Here is a 19,177-nt window from a genome sequence, read left to right on the forward strand (position 1 = left end):
CTCTGACCCACTTTGCCAAGTCTCACACACAGTGAGGTGAGGGTCTAAAGTGCGTCTTTTTGGAGGTGGCTGTTCAGTCATCTCAGCATTGTTTGTCGAAAGGATCACCCCACTGAAGTGACTTGGCTCCTGTCAGAATCAGTTGGCCATCAATGTATTGATTTATTTCTGGACTCGTCTGCTCTGTTGATATGCATGTCTGATCTTCCACCAGCTTCACATGCGTCGATCACCAGTGTTTTGGAGTAAGTTTTGGGGCCAGGAAGTGTGAGTCCCCCCACCCTACTCCTTTCCACGTTTGTTCAAACTCTCTGTGTCCACTGCTGTTCCGTGAAACTGCAGGTCAGCTTGTCAACTTCTGCAGAGCACGTTGGCTGGGGTTCGGGAGAGGTGCCTCCCCAGCAGCGCCGGGCCTCCCAGCCCGTGGGCGTGGCCGCCCCTCCACTGATCCCCCTCCACTGACCCCCCAGCCCGTGGACGTGGCCGTCCCCCCGCTGAGCACGCCTCTTTCCCGCGTCCAGGACGACAGGCCTGACTGTCAGGTTGTGGCGTCTCATCCGCACGTTGTATCGCTGCCCTCCTCCCCTTTCCGTTTCCGTCTGTCCTTCGCTCGGGTTGGCTCGTGTCTGACCTGTGTCCTGGTGCTCGTCTGGCCTGTCCCATGCACCCTGCGCCCCAGCCTCACACCGCACGCTCCCCGGGTGCGTGGATCTCTCACGCACTCCCCTTCTCCAGTGAGACCCTCGGTCACCCCTCATTTTGTTTACCTTTCGCTCTGAACTCTTTAATAAACTGTTCAATAGTTTATTATAATTTCCTGAAATTCTGTGTCTGATATTTCCGACATCTGGATTCCAAGGGTCTGCTTCTGTTGACTTTTTTCCTCAAGTACGGGTCACATTTTCTGTTTCCACATGGGAGCCGCCGTCCACTCCTGTCTGCCGTCACCACTCCATCAGCGTTGCGCTCCTGCCTGCCTGCGGGCGGCCACTTGCCGCCTCGTCCACTCTCATCCCAGCGGCTGGAAAAGCGTGAGGGGCCACGTCCCTGATGGCAGGTCTGAGTCCAGTCCCGGGGCCCAGTGCCCGCTCCTCCCTGACTCTCCTCCTCCTCCTCAGTCTCCTAGGCCAGACGTGCATGTCCCTGCACAGGTGACTCCACAGGAGCCCAGGGGCTAAGTCACCTGTTAAAGTGAGGACCCCCCTGGCCAGGGTGGGAGCCGCTTACAGACCCTGATGCTGAAGAAAAGGGGGTCCTCTGCTGAGAGCGCTGCTCCCAGAGCCGGGGGCCCACGCACATCTGTGCGCGGGTGATTCCTGCCCGTTGTGCTGTGCGCTTTTCTGTTTTCTCTCCAGGTTTGGGAAAAGTTCCTGAGTTCTCAGAGTCCACGGGTGAACGTGTTCATGGCCGTGCCGACCATATACAGCAAGCTGATGGATTATCACGACAGACACTTCAGCCAGCCTCACGTCCGGGACTTCGTGCGCGCGGTCTGTGAGGAAAACATTAGGTGAGTGAAAACAGTCCACCTTTTTGCCCAGAAAGCCTTAACGACCGCAGACAGGACGTATTTTTACTGAGTCCGCGCTGCTGAGGCCCGGGAAGCAGTGTTCCCTAAACCGCGGCGTCCACGTCCCCGCCTGGCTGCTGTGTCCCCGTTGCTGTTCCGTCTCTGAGTCCGTCTGTCCGTCCGTCCGTCTTGTGGGAGAGCCTGACGGACGAGGGCGAGGACATCCTTGCTGAGCCCACGCCTGCCCTGGTGCAGACCCTGCCCAGCAGGCGTGCTGGCCGTGCCGGCTCCTTCAGGGGCGGCAGTTTGCTCTGCGCGTTCTCAGAGCCTGCGGACCCGCCGCTTCCCCCGCCGCGGCTGGGGGCGGCTCACCAAGAGGCTCACGTCGGTCCCCAGCGGCCCGACAGGCGGCGCGTGCCCGGGAGGCCCTGACACCGCGGCCGTGAGCCCCGGGCCCTCCAGGGGCTTGTGGCCCGTGCATCTGACCCTGCCCTTCGGAGGGGCACACGGAGGCCCTCCGCCTCCGGAGGGAATTCTGCGTCTTGCTGTGCTTTGGTTCCCATTACCGCTCTTGGCTCCTCCTCTGTGAAGACTCCGGTGGACCTGGAGCCCTTCCCTGAGGCTGCTGCTGCCGGCCACCCGCCCAGCCCGCCTTCACGGGGTGGCGGGCGGGGGCTGGGCAGCTGCAGGGGGAGGCGTCCAGCGCCTGGCCGCCAGGATGTGAGTGGGACCGGTAGCAGCTTCTGCCCAGATGAGAGTGAGATTGGAGGGAGGGCTTTCAGAGTGGCCTCTGGGTGACAGAGGCCCGTGGACCTCGCCGGCCAGGCTCTGGGGACCGGGTCCTTGTGACTGTGCCCCCGTGGGAGCTAGTGCAGCGTGGTGACTGCCCCAGCCCCAGCCAGAGGCAGATGCACACACGGCTGGTGTGACCTGGCGCACGTGCAGGCCGCAGCTCTCGGATGTCACGTGGCTGTCACTGTCGCCGCTGAGCCGGCAGCGCCAGGCAGGGAGTGGAGGACCCAAGCGCGCGTGCCCTCACTGTAGGCTGCCTCCTTTCGTCCCCCTCTTCCTCCTCGGACCTGTGGCATTTCGTGCATAAACCAGGTGATCCGTCACCACCTTATCTCAGCTTTGCTTTTCTAAACCTGTGACTAGCGCTGATTATTGCGAAGCCTGCCTCCAAAGACCCTGAAAGCCACTACTTTCTCTTGCTCTGCTGCCCGTTCCTTGGGAAGACCTGGTTGCATTCTAAAATCGCCATGAATTCCATGAGAAGAGTGCTGGTGGGGGGACGCGGGGCGTGGAGGAAGCCCTGTCACCCTGAGAGGCTGAGGTGCGTGTGGTTGTGCCGGCAGGTTGATGGTCTCGGGGTCAGCTGCGCTGCCCCTGCCCGTGCTGGAGAAGTGGAAGTGTGCCACCGGCCACACCCTGCTGGAGAGGTACGGGATGACGGAGATTGGCATGGCCCTGTCCAACCCCCTGGCCACAGCTCGCCTGCCAGGTACGCACAGGCCCGCCAGCCGTGTCCCCTGCGCTGAGCCCTCGGTGGCCCAGGCGTGGAGGAGGCTGCCCTGACGGGTGGTGGGGTAGTAGGTGGGAATAACAGGAACCACGAGAAGCCACGTGCTTGGCAGAGGGCCTCCCACGGGCGCTGTTGCCCAGACTGGGCCGCCCCGGGAGAACTGCCACCGCAGGCTGGCAGCAGCAGGAGCCATGGCGGCACCCCGCCTGCGCCTGGCCGCCTGCACGCGCCTGGGCGGCCCTGCTGCTGTGGGCGGTGCTGCCCTTGGTCTTGCTGCGCAGCCTCCTCTAGGACATCCCATGCGCAGGCCTCAGGCCGCAGATCCCTGATGGGAGCCTGCAGGCGGAGCCCGAGGCCTGAGACGCACACGTGTTCTGTTCCGGGCCCCTGTCCACCCCCCACGGTCAGTCCCCGCCAGTTGGTCCAAAATAGAAGTGGTGTCTCGGAAGCGAAAGTGAAACCGTCTCTACCTGTGCTCCTGCCTGTCCACCCACGCGTCCCTTCCCGCGTCAGGTCTGTGTCACTGCCATCTCTCCCGGCGTGGAGGCGGTTTCACGGTCTCTGAGCTCCGCTTCTGTGGTCAGCACCTCCCCGGCCCAGGCCGGGCGAGCATTGACCTGGCTTCTCTCCCTGAGCTGTGCTGCTTCTGGGACATGGAGACGAAGCCTCCGGGACCTCCTTCTGGGTCTGGCTTCTCTCAGCAGGACGCGCTTGAGGCACCCTGTGCCGGGCAGTGTCCGTGGTGTGGACGGGCCACCACTGGAGGACACAAGGCTGTGTCTAGTTTTGGACAGTTCCCAGCCCGGCTGTTGTAAATGTGTGCAGGTCTGTGTGAGCACGTCCGTATTTCTCACGGGGAGACACCCCGGAGTGCACTTGCTGGGTCAGAAGGTGAGTCTTAACTTTCTGAGAAGCTGCAGGCTGCCCACAGAACAGCCGGGTACAGGGAGGGTCTTACCCTGCTGACACAGGAGGGCCCGGGATGCCACACAGACAGTGGGTGTCTGCGTGGTCAGACCGTGACACCCTCTGTCGGGCTGAGTCCGGAGGAAGAGAAGGGCCAAGAGATGGACAGAGAACCTTCTGGGCCTTAAGGAGAGCAAACAGGCTGAGGGCTAGACCTGGAAAGACGGGTCGCAGCGGCAAAGGGTGGGTCTGGACCGTCTGTGGAAAGGTGGAGGGTGGGGTGCGTGGAGGGGCCGGAGACCTGGCCAGCCCCTGTGCAGAAGGAGGGGCCCAAACACTCTTGAAACCCCAGGCTTATGGGCAGAAATTCTGGAATCTTAAATTATGGCCGCAGCCCCTCTGCAGACTCAGAGACGGTGCGGGACAGCACAGAGGCCGCGCGCGCCTCCTGCGCACAGGGCACCAGGCACCCCGTAGGCCTCTCACATCCGTGCGGGGCGTCTTCAGTCTGAAGGAGCCCTCAACCTTGAACCCCTGAAGAAGCCCCTGAGCACCGTCCCTGGAGAGATCAGGCAGAGGGGCTTCTCTGCGCCCCCGACTCCCGTGCCTGGCCCTTCCAGCCGGAGGCCCTGGACTCGTGTGGGAGCCCGGCCTGTGTCCCCATCACACTCAGGACATGGCGGCTCCTCCCCGGGCACAGCGCTGCTCCTGTGGTCGCACCAACCACCCCAGGGCTCACTGCAGGCTCCCTGACCGCGCGAGGGGCATGCGGCCGAGTGCAGCTCCGGGTCAGTTACCCGAGGGGCACGGCTAAATCAGCCACCCGGCAGGACCTGATGCTCTAATTGGAGGCTGAGATCAGACGTGGGCTCCGTGGGGCCCGGACAGGAGCGGCTTCCTTCTCTCCAACCCAGACCCGCCGCAGGGCCCGCAAGCCCCGGACACGGCGGAGCCGCAGGCCAGCTGAAGTCGTGGGGCCAGGGAGCTGCTGACTGATTTAAAGAGAGCCCTTGTGTGTGCAGCCAGCGTGCCGCCCTGGGGGACTTGGAGGGGGCGCCGTCCCCGGGGTGTGGGAGGGGTTCTGGCTACGCGCGGTGCGTCCTCGTAGGTGGGGGGGCTACGATTACGTAGGCTATGTCCCCATGGGTGGGCTGGGCTACGACCACATCGTGTGGGCGAGGCTCTGCCTACATAGGGTGGGAGGGGCTGCATTTATGTAAGGCTTTTCCCCGTGTTGGGAGGGGCTCCGTCTACCTGAGGTGTGTCCCCGTGGGTGGGAGGGGCTGTATCTACATAAGGTGTGTCCCCATGGGTGGGAGGGACTACAGTTACCTAGGGTGCGTCCCCAGTTTGCAGCAGGTTGGACAGAAGTTGTGGGTGAACAGGGACACACCAGAGGGACGAGCAGTCTTGTAGGACTGAGGTACAGGATGGGGTGGCCCCTCACCGCCCCTGCCCTGAGGCCACAGCGGATTCCCCCTTCTCCACGCCTATCTTCCTGTGGTCCCAGCGCCTGGACCTAAGCCCCTGCCTGCTTCCTTCTGGGGAGGCGAGTGTGGGCATTAGTGAACCAAACTTGGGTCTGCACACCCACCACGCAGCAAAGCCAAGCTCCTCACACCATGTTGTGGGGACGGAAAGCACAGGTGTATTTGTAGGGCACCAAGCAAAGAGTAGGGTGCTTGTGCTCAAGGCCCGAAGTCCCAGATGGCTTTTAGAAGCAACACGTGGGGTGAGGCTCAAGACTGCATGATTTTCTTCAGGTTGTGTTGCAGAAAAATGTGTTACAGCTCGGTGTTTCAGCTCAGTTGTGACAGCAACCTGGATCCGGGTGAGAAACCAAGCAGCTTTCGGAGAGTTGGAGAGCTCAGGTTTATTACGCCAGCGGGCCCAGAGGAGTTAACGCTCCAAGCTCTGCACCCCGTGTGTAGGTTTACACAGGCTCTTAGAGGCTGCCAGTTTACACTTTGCAACATCATATGCAAATAAGGCATAACAAAAGTTGACTAATTAGGAACAAGCTTTGTAGAAATGGACCAATCAGGAGGGAGAGAAGTAACCAATCAGGAGTGAGCTCCAGGCAAATGAAGTACTATAAATGGACCAATCAGGAGTTAGCTTAGGGAACCAATAGAATTTCAGGGGTAAGTCCCCCTTTCCTAGAAGTAAACCTTTTCAGAGGCAGAAAGTGAGATGAGGCCACTGGGCCACGGAGCCTGGTGTGCTGTCAGGAGAGTAGTGGCGCTGCCTAGGGGTCCTGCCTGGGGCTCCTGCCAGTCTTTTTATGGGGCTTCCCGCCTCAGTTGGTCGGGGATGCTCCCAGGAGTGTCAGGAGCCAACCTTCTGGTTCCAGCCTGGGGTCTCAGCACGTGGTCACCGTCGCCCACCGGGGTGAGCACAGCTCAGAGGTCTGGGTCAGACTGCCGTGTACATCCCGCGAGGAGAAACGAGGATTCTGTTTTAGCACTGATTTATTGTTCAAACTGTCCGGCGTAACGGCTTCTCCTTTGTTTCTGTGTTCCCTTACTTCCCTAATCAGCAGCAGCTTGAGTCCGCTCTCTGGAACTCAGGGAAGGCCTAGGAGACGAAAAGCCTTTTTGACAAACAAGAAATGGGGGACACAGAGCGGCTGTTGAACCTGGAGGGCCCCGAAGGTCCTGCTCGGTTTCACGGGGCTGACACTTTGGGAGGCCTCGCTGTCAGGAGGGCTCGGGCCTGGGCAGGCACCGCCCCGCTGCTGGGACGAGAGCTCGGGAGGAAAGGGAAGAGCAGCTCTTGTTCCTGAGTGAGGTGGGTGGTCCTGCTTGAGAGCCTGTCCTGAGTTGATGAAGTGCCTCGTGATAAGATGATCACTCTGCCTGATGGCTTACGTGTATCTGTGGAGTGCTCTCTCCCCGGCAGACTGCTGGGGAGACCGTCCCTGCCAGTCTCAGAAGGTAGTAAGTCATTTCACAGCACACCTCGCTCAAGCAGCAAGAAACCGCCCCCTGACTCGGAACGCAGGGCGGGGGACGGCTGGCCCAGCATGTGGGGGTGCCAGCTGGTGCAGCCTGCTGCATGTCCTCTCACACGGCCTTTCTCTCCTGCCCTTCATCCACCCAGTTCCTCCCTGGAACATTTGTCCTGTGGCTTTCACACACACTGACATCAAAATTATGATCACGTGCTGTAGTCACTGAGGGCTACAACCAAGGTCAGCCTGCTGAAGTTTGGCCATAAAACAGGAGCGACTGGGAGTGGCCTGAAAACCGTGGAGGAGTCTACAAGGTGCCAGTCCTGGTCCGCAGTCCAGCAGTCAAAGCTGCGGCCCCGGCCGGCCCTCAGCGGACTGTGAGGTTCAGGGAGGAGCAGTGCAGATGGCAGCAGAGAGCTCTTCACTGAAGACAGAGCCGGGGCAGCGGGCCTCTCATCCAGAGTGTGGGGTCTGCGCTGGCCTTGGCCACACCGGGGTCATGCACAGCCACAGCGGGGAGCCTGGCTTGCCCAGCCAGGGGGCAGGGCCTGGACGCTGCCGCGTTCACAGCTGGTTCTCGTCTCTGGTCTTCATGTGAAGGGACAGGCCCCCCTTGCAGGCTGACTGATCCTGAGTGTCCCAGCACTGTTGCAGACTCTGGGCCCTAGTGGATGACTAGCAGAAAGAGACGGGAGGGCCCTCACCGTGCGCTCGAGCCAGGTCCACAGACCAGGCGGGCTAATGGTTGTTTGGGTGGGGGTGTGACTGCTCACCGGGACTGGCTTCCTTCTGGGCTGATGGAAAGTTCTGGAACTAGATGGTGGTGATGGCTGTGAATGTGCTGATTGCCACTGAATCGTCTGCTTTGCAGTGAATATCTCATGTGGATTTCACTTGAGTTTTTAAATCTTTGGGCAAAAGAGGAGAAGAGGAGGAAAGAGAAGAAAGAGGAGGTGGCCGTGGGGACCCTCAGGGCCTCAGACAGAAGACAGGCTGAGGAGGACAGGCTAGCCCCATTCCAGCAACACAAGACGCACGTACCAGATTGAGACGAGTGTGGATCCCAGGACACTGAGCGGCTCGTGGGCTTCACTGAGTCTGCTTCCTGGGACAGGTGCTCACTGATTCCCGTGATAAAGAGGGCTAGGAACCCTGGCGGGAATGCTCAGACGCTGGGCCTTTGGTCTTGGAATCTCTGCCCTTTGTCCTTTGTTTATCGCAGTGGCCGTGGGGACTCCGTGCAGCCAGCACCTGCCCTCACCTCTGCAGGCTCCCCGTTGGCTTGTCTGCTGGCCCACCACACTGGTGAACATGCTGAGCAAACACCTAACAGGCGAGACAGGGCGCTGGCGCCACCCCTGCTGTGAGGACCCTGGCTCCCTGCGTGCCCTCTGCACGCGTCCTTCTTGGAGCTGCTCTGCACAGCTCCCCCCCAAGTCCCTCGCTCATCTGTGCAACTGTAGGGCCCCTGCACCCTGCCCAGGTGCTGGGCAGCCCTCCCGAGGGGCCTGCGGGCTGTCTGGAGTGTCCGGAGTGCCGGCTGCAGCTCTGCGTGTCCTGCGTGGGTGCTGCTCTCCGCTCCTGGGGCTCCTCCCACCCGAGTGCGTGCAGTCAGGCTGACCCAGCACCTTGGGGGTGCCGCCGTCTCCTTCAGAACACAGCTGACCGTCTCCCTCGTGTCTCTCCGCCCCTCACAGGGTCCGTGGGGACCCCGCTGCCTGGCGTCGAGGTGCGCATTGTCTCAGAAAACCTGCAGAAGGACGGCTGCCCTTACATCGTCCACGCGGAAGGGAATGAGACAGAGACCAGGGTGAGCCCGGTGTTCTCGCGGCTGCACGGGGGTCCCAGGGCCGCCACACGGCCCTTGCCGCCCGCAAGCCTGTTGCAGAGGTGGCGTCCCTGCCGTGCGGGCCCAGGTGGCGTGCTGAATGTCGGGGGGTCTTGAGGGGACTTCTCTGGAAGACTTGGCTTTGGTCCCAGAAGACCCTGACTCTCTGCTCCACATCTGAGGCCACATAGCCCGCAGGCTGGCAGCTGCTGTCTCGGGGGTGCGAAAGGGCAGCGTCCGTGGCCCGTGGCCATCCCCTCCTTCACCAGTTCCAGGTCACCGCTGGTGGTGACACAGCGCAGTTTCAAAGATGCTGAATGTGAAAACCTGCCCCTAAGAATGAATGAAATCAGTGTCTTCTCACTTCACGCAGTTGGTCATGGCCGGTCCTGCTCTTCACGTGGGGTTGGGGCTGATGTGGTAACGCTTTGTTGAGCTTTTTGCGTCTATGTTCATGCGGGAGTTTGGTCTATAGCTTCCTATTCTTAAACGTCTTTTCTGAATTGTGTGTCTAGGTAAGGCTGGCATCGAAATTAGTTGAGAAATGTTTCCTCTTCCTCTATTTTCTGCAAGAGACTGTATATAATTGGTGGCATGTAGTTTATAGAATTTCCAATAAAGCCATCAGAGCCTCGAGCTTTCCTTTTTGGAAGGTTTTAGCTATTAATCCCATGTCTTTAATAGCTATAGGACCATCCAGGTCACCTGGCGCGTTTGGGACGAGTTTCAGTAGATTGTGTTTTTGAGGAATTGAAGGGTTTATGTGTATCGTTTTCCATAATGTTTCCTTATTCTTTTAACATCCACATAGTCTGGAGCGATATCCTTCCCACGCCTCATACTGATCATTTGTCTTCTATTTTTTCCTTTGCTATTCTTGCTGAAAGTTTGTCCATTTTATTGAACTTTTTTTAAGAACTTTTGAATTCATTGAATATAAAAACTCTCTGTTGCTTTTCTCTTTTCACTTTAATTGGTTTCCATTTTTATTTTTGTTGCTTTTCTTTTGCTTGCTCTTGACTTATTTTTCACTTTCTTTAGTTTCTTAACATCAAACTTTAGGTTATTGATTTGAGACGTTCCCTCTCGTGTAACACATGCATTTAGTGACGTGAACGTCCCTCTAAACGTTGCTCTAGCTCTGCCCCTAAATGTTTGACATGTTGTATTTTAATTTTCATTCAATTCAAAATGTTTTCTGATTTTCCCTAAGCCTTTTGGACTCATGGACTATTCAGAAGTGTGTTCTTTATTTTCAGGTATTTGGAAATTTTTCCGCTATTGATTTCTAGTTTAACGTTTAACCACAGAAGAGTGTGTTCTGTGGTTCTGTGCATGTCCGTCCGGTGAAGGTAGCTGGAGCGCAGGTCTCCCCCGTCTGTGGTTCCCTGACGACTGGTTCTGTTACCAAGTGAGCGGGTTGAACTCTCCAGCTGGAACTGTCAGTTTCTGCCGCAGGTTTTTGTGTCACACACTTTGAAAGCCTGTTGCTTGGTGAAGGCACGTTTATAATTGCTGTGTCTTGGTGAGCTGACTGCTGTCATCCTGCGACGCTGCTGGTGATGCTCCGCTGCTGAGTTCATTTTGTTCGACGTTAGTGCAGCCGCTTCGCTTTGCCTGATGGATGTTTGCACGGTGTACATTGCTCCAGCCTTTTGTTTCTGACCTGCTGTGTCACTGTATTTGACGTGCGTCTCCTACAGACAGCGTATGGTTGGACCACGCATGGTTTTTAATCCAGTCTGTCTTCTAATTGGCCTGTGTAGACCGCATGCATTTCATGTGGTTTTTGACACATTTGAATTTAAGCCTCGCGTGCGCTGCTTGCTTGCTGTCTGGTCCCGCAGTTTCTCATCGCTTGGCTTCCCTTTGGGGCCATTTTCTTAGTATTCTATTTAAATTTATCTGTTGTTTTTGAATGTCAGTCTTTGTTAGTCTTTAGTAGTAGTTCTAGGAACTATAACATACATACTTCACTTTTCAAAACCTACTTGGATTCAACATCGTGACACTTCCAGAACAACATAGAACTCCTACCACCGTCAAAGAAAAAATGATTCATCACACGTTAAAGACGGTGAGGCCAACGTCACTCAGGACTGTCACGATGCGTGTGGCGGCCACTGCAGTGGGTCTGCAGGAGGGGGAGCGACGGGGCTCAGCTCCCAGCACGGTGCCCGCAAGTGGGGATGCACAGCCAAGGGGCGCGTGGGGTCAGTAGATGGGCAGTTACTAAGAGGAGACATCAGGGGTGGGGGGTTCTGGCTAAACTGGCCTAACAGGATCTTTGCTGAAGGCTGGCCGGGGTGATCAGACATCACCTGGGAGATGCTGGGGTGGGGGCGGCGAGGAACACAGTCAGATATGAGGGTGATCAGATGTCACGGTGGGGGCTTAGCAGAGTTCTTGCTGAAACTGGGTTTTATAGGAAGTGCACCGATGGGCCAGGAGAAGGCTCAGGCCCTGACTGCAGCCTGGTTGAGCAGGGAGTCTTGTCGCCGCATGGGTCGCTCCGCCCCCGCCCTTTACGTGGTGGCTGCCACACCTTCGTGCGTGGCTGGCTCCGTTACCGTGGGGGGTGCATTTCGTTCCCCTGGCAGCCCCAGTCCCGCTGCCCCCCCTTCACTCCTGCCTTCCTGGTCGGCTCTGGTGTTGTTGCCCTCCTGGCTGAAGAACATTCTGTCGTGCTCTTTTAGATCAGACCTGCTGACAGCGGATTCTGCTAGTTTTTCATCCCCTGAGAACGTTCTTACTTCCCCTTCATTCCTGAAGGTTGTTTTCGCTGGATTTGGAATTCTGGGCTGACACTTACTTCAGCCCTTACGAGATGTCACCGCGCTTGTCTCCGGCCTCCGCTGTTTCTGCGAGAAGTCAGCAGCCGCCTGCTTCCTCCGTTCCCACCCTCGTCTGGCTGCTCTCAAGGGTGTTCTTCGTGACTTCCCGTTTTCGGTGATTGGTTTGGGGTGTGTCGGGCTTGTCCTGTTTGGGGTCCACTGAGCTTCCTGCAGCTTATGTCTGTGTTTCACCAGACTTGGAGAGTGTCAGGCCAGACTCTGTCAAGCGTCTTCCTGCCCCCTGCTTCTCCTCCGCTGGGAGTCCGGAGCGGGCGCGTGAGCCCCGGCGGCGCTGACCTGGGCTCCGCGACGCTGCTCCTCCCCGTGCGCTTCTCCGTTCAGACTGGATGGTGCCTGTGGGCCCACCCTCCAGTCCTCAGGCTCTCTGTGCTCTCCGCTTCGCACTGAGCCCGTCGGCAGGTCTCCCTTGCTCCGGCTGCCGTGTCTCTCAGTTCTGACGTTTCCACCTGGTTCTGCTTCGTGCCTTTTCTTTCTCTCTTGCGACTTGACTCCCACCCTCCTCCGGCGCCGCCCCTGCGTGTCAGGCACAGCGACCGCGCGGACTGTGACGTCTCTAGGCGCTCGCGCCCCAAGCGTCCGCCGGCGTCGTGCTCGGGGGCCTTTCCCACAAGAGCCGTTGTTTTCTTGGCTTTTCATGTGCTGAGTAATTTCGTGTTGCGTCCTGGACGTTTTGATGTTGTGCTGGGACACTCAGAGTCGTCTTCACATCCAGTTGAGAGTGTTGTTTTTGGGTTTTTTACCGTTTTTGTTTTACTCTTATCCACTTGGTTTGAGTCTGCGAGTCCCGAACTGCCATCCTTGGGGCCGGTTCCCACGTCAACTTGGTTTTCCAGCCTTTGCCCTGCAGGTGTGCCCCCACGCGGCCAGGCTGACCATGGGGCAGATGAAGGACAATGGTGGGGAAACTGGTGAAATTCAAATAGTCTGTGATTCAGTTGAAAAAACAGTCGCCTCCTCCAAGCAGGCTGCCTGCAGGAGCCCCTGGGCCCGGAGGTGCAGCCCAGCCCTGGGGAACGCTCCCTCTGTGGGACCCGGGCTGCTCTGCGAACCAAGCAGAGCTGCTGCGGGTGGTTCTCCTCGCCCTGGGGAAATTCAGCTCTTTCCAGGCCTCAGACGAGCAACTCAGACGGTTTCACAGCCCATTTCAAAGGGCCTCTGACTCCTCCTGAAAGGGGGCGAGTCTTCCCCCAGAGAAGTTCACTCCAAGGGGAGCGAAGCAGAACGGGAGAGCTCCTGGGTCCCTGGTTCACGGTGTCCTTGCTAGCTCAGAACAACGATGGGCGTGAGGCCCTGGTGTCTGGTGGCCGCCTCGCTGGCCCCTTCCTGGCGTCACAGAGGCCCTGACTCAGGTTCTTGTAAGACCCGGCCTCCTCCCTGCCCCAGCTGTGGCCACAGAGGGAACACCGAGTGTCCCCGCCTGCCAGGACCCTGTGGACCCCTAGGGGCCGGGCAAGCGCAGCAGGTGCTGACGCGTGACATCCACCGAGGTCCCTGCGCTTTCCTGGCGTTCCTGTTGTCGTCCCCACAAGAGCCTCCAGCAGCGTGTGCTCCCCCGAGGGGTGGGGCGCCTGGAAGGCTGGGCGGCCCAGCCCTGAGAGGGACTGGCCTCTGACGCTCATTTCCTGCCTGCACCACAGGTGACCCCCGGCTTCGAGGAGGTGGAGGGGGAGCTCCTCGTCAGGGGGCCCTCCGTGTTCCATGGGTACTGGGATAAACCCGAAGAGACGAAAAACGCCTTCACCTCAGGCGGCTGGTTCAAAACAGGTAGGAGGGAGGGGCCCAGAGGGGTAGGGGACAGGGCTGGACTCGGCCACCAGGAACCACTGGACCAGGATGCCCTGAAGCCCCGTCGAGGGCTGAGGCGGGGGGGGGGGGACTGCACCCCCACAGCACCCCCCCCCGGAAGGAAGCTCCTGAGCCCACGGCCCTGCACCTGGTGGTCCCGCTGCCCCTTGCGGGTCAGGACCCCACCACTGAGTGACCTCTGCACTCTGCATCCGAGACCCTCCTCCCTCCCACCCCCACCTCGCCTGCTTGGTAACCCCTCCCCTGCTCAGGTTAAAGCCGTTTTGACAGAAGGTGGTTTACTTTCGGCTTGGTTTGGGCGTCTGCTGTTTGCATGCTGTCTGCCAGAGCAGGGAGTGTGGCGGAGCCTGGGTGGTGCATGGGCAGGCGGCGGTCCTCCACGTCAGGGCCCTCTCCCCGGCCCTGCGCCCAGAGCCCGCAGGTCCCTGCAGCCTGGTCTGGGTGTGGACAGAACAGCGGCTGCTGGCCCCGCTCGTGTTCACGGCTGCACGGACGCTGGGGTGTGCTCGTCCAGGACACACCGGAGCAGCAGCTCCCGACACCTACGAGGTGCAGTTCTGGGCACTTTGTCCTGTCCTTGTCACCCAGTGCCGAACATGCACGATTTCCTAAGAGTCTCAGAGCAGTATTTTCCAGAAGGAAAGACTGTTCACACGTCATCACGTGCCAGCCTTTTAATAGAAACGCACCTTCACGCAGGTTCTTCTGTGGGTGGCAGAGCTGAGGGGAAAGGTGGGGTGCAGGTGGGGCAGCCATGAGGGATGCCCTGCACACCTGAGGGGGGCGCCCTTTCCCTGAGGCCCCCACAGACCCCATGGCAGGAGCTGCTCACACGGACACTCCCAGGAACTCCGGGAGGTGCGGGCCTCCAATCTGCTGCCGTCGTGGGCCTGAGGTCACTGAGGGGCAGAGACCCCCACAGTCTCGGTGCTTTGGGGCCCCCTTCTGCCCTCCCCCAGAGAAGAGGCCGTGCCCGGGAGCCCAGGCCCCCGTCCGTGGCAGCGTATCTGGCTTCCCTTTGTAGACACCGAATTCTTACAAGCCAGCCTCCATCACTACCCTCCCGGCGCGTATGTGAGAAATGCTGCTTCTGGGCGACTTGTGCTTCTCATGGTCCCTCCTGTTGCCTCTGGCTGCCCTGATTTGGAAATCTGACTTGCTTTGTGGCATCTTCTTTTCTTTTTACATTCAGATAAAAACTGCGGATAGTTTTTTCTTTAAAAGCACCGGCAGCACAGGCCTGTGGTTCTGCCACTGGCGGGGCTCCCTGAGCCCTGAGCCGGCGTGAGGCGTGGGGCGGTCAGCCCCGGGCCTGCTGAACGGTTCAGCTGAAGGAGTAGCATGCATTAATTATTGTAAAGAAATGTGTTTATGAGAAAATGATTTTGAAATTCAGTTTAATTTCATTGTAATGTGCAGCAAACAGGAAGGGAGTATATGTGTTTAATTGGCTCTTGGGGATGAGGCCGGGAAGCCAGCGCCTTTGTCACAGGCCATTAGCGATACAGGCTGTGAAACTATGGAGCCTGCAGCCAGCACGCAGGTGCCAGCTCTGCTCTGGCGCAGGCTGGGGGGTGGTTGGGGGGGGGGCAGCAGGGTATTAAATAGAAATCAGGATGAATTCAACTTAACCCTTCCCTAGCCAGCCCTCCTGCTGCTCAGGTTCTAGCCCCAGGAGGGCCGCGTCCAGCCAGCTTCTCCTCAGTGGCCTCCCGCGTGTGGACGGGAGGAGAGAGGCCGCCCCTCCTGCTCTGGCCACGACCACCCTCCTGCCCACAAGAAGCCTGGGGCCCAACAGCAGGGGGCTCACTGCTAGGCCCAGGTGTCTCGGCTGCTGCTCAGGGAGGGAGTCAGAGCTCTCCCTCCAGAAAGGCCCCTGACAGCGACACAGACCACGTTCCCCTGAGCACCACTGGGCCCAGGCCTGGAGAGAGTCTGTTCAACACACACACGGGCCCCCGAGCCTGCCTGGGGCCGGGAGCGATGTCAGGACCCGGCTCCTCAGGGCTGAACACTGACCCTGCAGTCAGTGCTGAGGACACGGGATGGATGCGGGGACACGGATGCAGCTTCTGTTGCCTTCTTGGTGCTTTAAAGCAGCTGGGAACTGGACCCGAGGAAACAGAACCAGCATCTCTGACTCACTCTGAAGATCTCATCACATGGTTGAATGTTAAAAGCGACGTGGTGTAAAACCATTCCTACCTAATGACAAACGAGGGCGTTGGTAGAAGGCGTTGAAAAGCACCGATAGAAAACCCACCAGCACAGTAACGGGGGCGTCTCGGTGCTGAGTTTCCTCTTTTTCTCCCACAACAAGCACGTAATATTACCAGAAAAAAACATGAAAGGCTATTTAAGGTAAAAAAAAAAAGTGCAGCAGAGCAGCGGGAGGCACCGAGGGCCTGGCGCGCACGTGGAGGGTGTCCCCGAGGCCAGGCTGCAGGGCGCGGGGTCCCGAGGAGCTGGCTGGTGTGCACGCAGTGGCGTTGACCGTGAGCCCGTCAACCCCCCAGGAGGAAAGCTGGCCACAGCCACAGCCGATCGCAGGAGGTCAGTCTGCCATGGAAATACGGAAGGTGTGTCACTTCCTGGTCAAGAAAGAGACAGATGCAGGGACAAAGCCTGCTTTTCACCAAATTGGCGAAAACTGTCAAGTAGCAGGCGCTCAGTGCTGCGAGGCGGGCACTTTGCACCAACAGGCAGGTCTGTGTGTTAGGAGGGCCCAGAGCCCGTCCAAAGGAGACAGCCTGTGGTGGAGGCTTGCAATATTTACAGAATGAGAAGATGGAACCAAGGTCCCTAGCAGGTAGCAGCCAGTGGGAGCAAGGTCGGGAGGCCCTTGGAGGGACCTGAGGGCCAGTGCAGCCTCGCCTGGGCGATGGGCGGCCAAGACACCTGGTCTGGTGCATTTAAGGGGCCCGTGGTCGATGGTCGGGAAATTGTCAGGAGGCCAAACAGCCGTCCAGTGTGGCCGGAGCCAGGGCAGCACAGCAGAGATGGGAGGGGGGCCACTGTGGGCCTCGTGGAACTGAGGACAGACCGCATCCAGACCCCATGTCCCACCTGACCCTCCACGCCATGTCCTTTCCCACCGGCCAGCCTCCTGCCCAGTCAGGCTGTCTAGGGACCACAACAGCTTCCCGCTCCTCCCCTTCCTCCGCTTCCTGCGGGGCAGGATGGCTCGCCACACCTGCAGCCCTGAGCTCGGGCCGGCCTCCCGCTGCACCGTGAGCAGGCGCAGCCATCCGTCTTGTTTAACAGACTGGGGCCCCGCGCGCGGCGGGTCGCAGGAGTGCAAGGTGATGGGCGGCACCTCCTGCGCTGGGCATCGTGATGCATCACAAAACGTTTGTGATTTATTCCAGCTGCTAACTCGCGTGAAGCGAGGGGTGTGTTAAGAGCAGGCGGTGAAGCGCCACGCAGCCCTCACACACACGCTCCCATGTCCATGCACATGGGGCTCATGCGTGTGTGCACACTCCCACGCTCAGCCAGGGAAGGGAGGTGCCAAGGCATCGCCCTGAGCCTGGACACAAGGATCCCTTCCTTTGGTCAGACTCCCTGCGAGACACTGCATGTGACATGGAGCCCCATCAGGAGAGGGGCCACAGCGACACCGCATCCCACCAGGGCTCTGCCGTGGCCAGGCCAGGGAGGGATAGCGAGAGGCCCCAGTTCTCTCATGTCTCCTACTCCACTGTCCTGAGAAAGGGCAGGAGGGGCACCGGCTGTTCCCCTGGGATGCTGCCGCCCGCGTGGGGACCCAGCCACAAGGCTCCTGGGTTGGCCTCTCAGAGGTCCTAGCCGCTGCTGTGGCCTGCCGCCTTGTTGCAGAGCGGCCCTGACGCCCTCGACGCCCAGGGCTCACGTGTGCACACCTGACCGGCTCAGAGCCACAGCCAGGGCCAGGCGCCTCCTGACAGAGCCTCTCCCCAGGTGACACGGCCGTGTTCAAGGACGGCAGCTACTGGATCCGTGGCCGCACGTCCGTGGACATCATCAAGACCGGCGGCTACAAGGTCAGCGCCCTGGAGGTGGAGCGGCTCCTGCTGGGCCATCCCAGCATCGCGGGTGTGTGGCGTCTGGGAACTGGGGCCTCCTCATGGACGAGTCCAGGTTGACTGGGTGTCCGGGGCGGGACTGGTGGAGGGGGCCGTCCTGGACTCCTCAGGGACGCTGCACCCCATTTCTGGCCACTGGGCGGGCTCTCCCAGGGGCCACGGGTCCCGGGCATCTCCCCCACATTCCCGGCCTTGCTGCACCTGCACTGGTCGCCTCGACTGCTTCTCAGGAGCCCCTTCCTTGTTCCTCCAGACGTGGCTGTGATCGGAGTTCCAGATGTGACGTGGGGCCAGCGGGTCACTGCAGTGGTGACCCTTCGGGAGGGGCACTCGCTGTCCCACAGAGAGCTCAAAGAGTGGGCCAGGTAAGGGCCCGGCAGGTGGGCTGGCGGGGTCTCGGGGGTGGGGGCCTGAGGGGCGGGTGACGTGGTTCTTACACAAGGAGCTCTCCCCGACACACACCACACGCTCACTCACGAAGGGCCCAGGGAGCTGTGTGGTCACAGCAGCGACAGACACAGGAATCAGGCCCGTCGCCGGCGGGCCACAGAGACTCGGAGGGAAACAGGGCCCCCGACCCCCCGGCCGCAGGGCTTTGAGTTCCACGGCCACTTCTCCATGGACGGGGTCCCTCGGTCAGCGAGTGCTTCCTCTCCTGGGTGCGGGAGGAACCTCTTCAGGGAAGATCCGCATTCCTGGAGCTGAGATCAGGGCGGCCCCGTGTGCCCCAGGGCACCGGGTGATCGAGGTGGGGAGCCTCCATGCTCATCCATCTCTGGGCCAGAACCACGGCCTTCAGGTGCTGTCCACCCGGGCCCCCGGCCAGAGCCCTCCTTTGCCGTCCCGCACCACACCCCCATCCTCACCATGCTTTTGGTGGCTTGTCTTCACCTCACCCTGACACTTCCCTGAGAACTGCCCTGGCCCTGCCACAGCCCACGGTGCTGGTGGCCAGTCCCGGGGGAGCCTGGAGCCCTGTCCTTGTCAAGGGCCAGGCGGGCCAGGAGGCGGGTCTGAGGGAAGCGCGGGGCTCTGTCCCTCTGGCTCAGAAAGACACTGTAATGTCCTAGATTCTTTACTTTAGACCCAGGAGGTCCCCCTCCCTGCCCCTCTCCCCCGCCAGCTCCTCCTCCCCTCGGTGTGAACACATTTTGGGCTTCTACAGCATAATTTGAGAATGGCAGGAGCCCTTGTTTACCAGGGCAGACAGCTAGGCAATGCAATTCCCCTGAATTCGTAGAATCACAGTCAGAATTTTGCGGCTGCACAGAGGCGGGAAGGTTCCAGTCGGCTTGGCCGCTGTGATCAGACGCTGCTTTGATAAAAGGCGGAACGCTCAGTCCTGTGCGCAAGCAGGCCCGTTAACCCTCCCACCCCTCTTGTGGTGCCTGCACGCCTGCTCCTCCGCTCCATGGTCCACCCAGCGTGGGCTCTGCGTGGGCTCTTCGTGGCGGCTGTGGGCCCGAAAGACCAGGCTGGGCCAGCGCTGGGTGTGGGGTCGTGGGGCTCTGGGGAGAAGGTCCTGGGCCGGCGGCCAGTCAGCAGTCTCCACGTGGCTGTGCCCCGGCCTTGTGCCCTCACACAGGAGGCCCTGGGCAGTGACCCCGAGGCCGCCCAGCTCGTGGAGGGAGGGGCGGGGTCTCCCTTTGCAAGGGCGGCTGTGTCCCGAGTGTGGGAAACGGGGAGGGTCTCTCAGTGAAGCCCTTGTTTCTGTGTCTCCATCACTGCCATTT

The 19,177-nt window shown here is 59.9% G+C and overlaps 1 protein-coding gene across 5 annotated transcripts in view; it reads left to right on the plus strand.

Moving 5' to 3' along the window:
- The window catches only part of ACSF3 (acyl-CoA synthetase family member 3), a 36,524-nt gene that overhangs the window by 12,862 nt on the left and 4,485 nt on the right, over window positions 1-19,177 (plus strand). Inside the window, exons 4-10 of one of the 5 annotated variants that reach the window (XR_012062924.1) lie at window positions 1,356-1,510; window positions 2,866-3,011; window positions 8,114-8,224; window positions 8,589-8,701; window positions 13,212-13,338; window positions 17,320-17,402; window positions 17,698-17,809. Coding sequence is in view for 4 of the 5 variants with exons in the window: in XM_072946816.1 (XP_072802917.1) it covers window positions 1,356-1,510; window positions 2,866-3,011; window positions 8,114-8,224; window positions 8,589-8,701; window positions 13,212-13,338; window positions 15,023-15,573 (1,203 nt within the window). In the remaining variant the exon portion in view is untranslated. The other 4 variants (XM_072946818.1, XM_072946819.1, XM_072946816.1 and 1 more) reach the window with 4 other exon arrangements.

Source organism: Vicugna pacos, chromosome 21 (assembly GCF_048564905.1).
Source record: "Vicugna pacos chromosome 21, VicPac4, whole genome shotgun sequence".
Lineage (NCBI taxonomy): Eukaryota > Metazoa > Chordata > Mammalia > Artiodactyla > Camelidae > Vicugna > Vicugna pacos.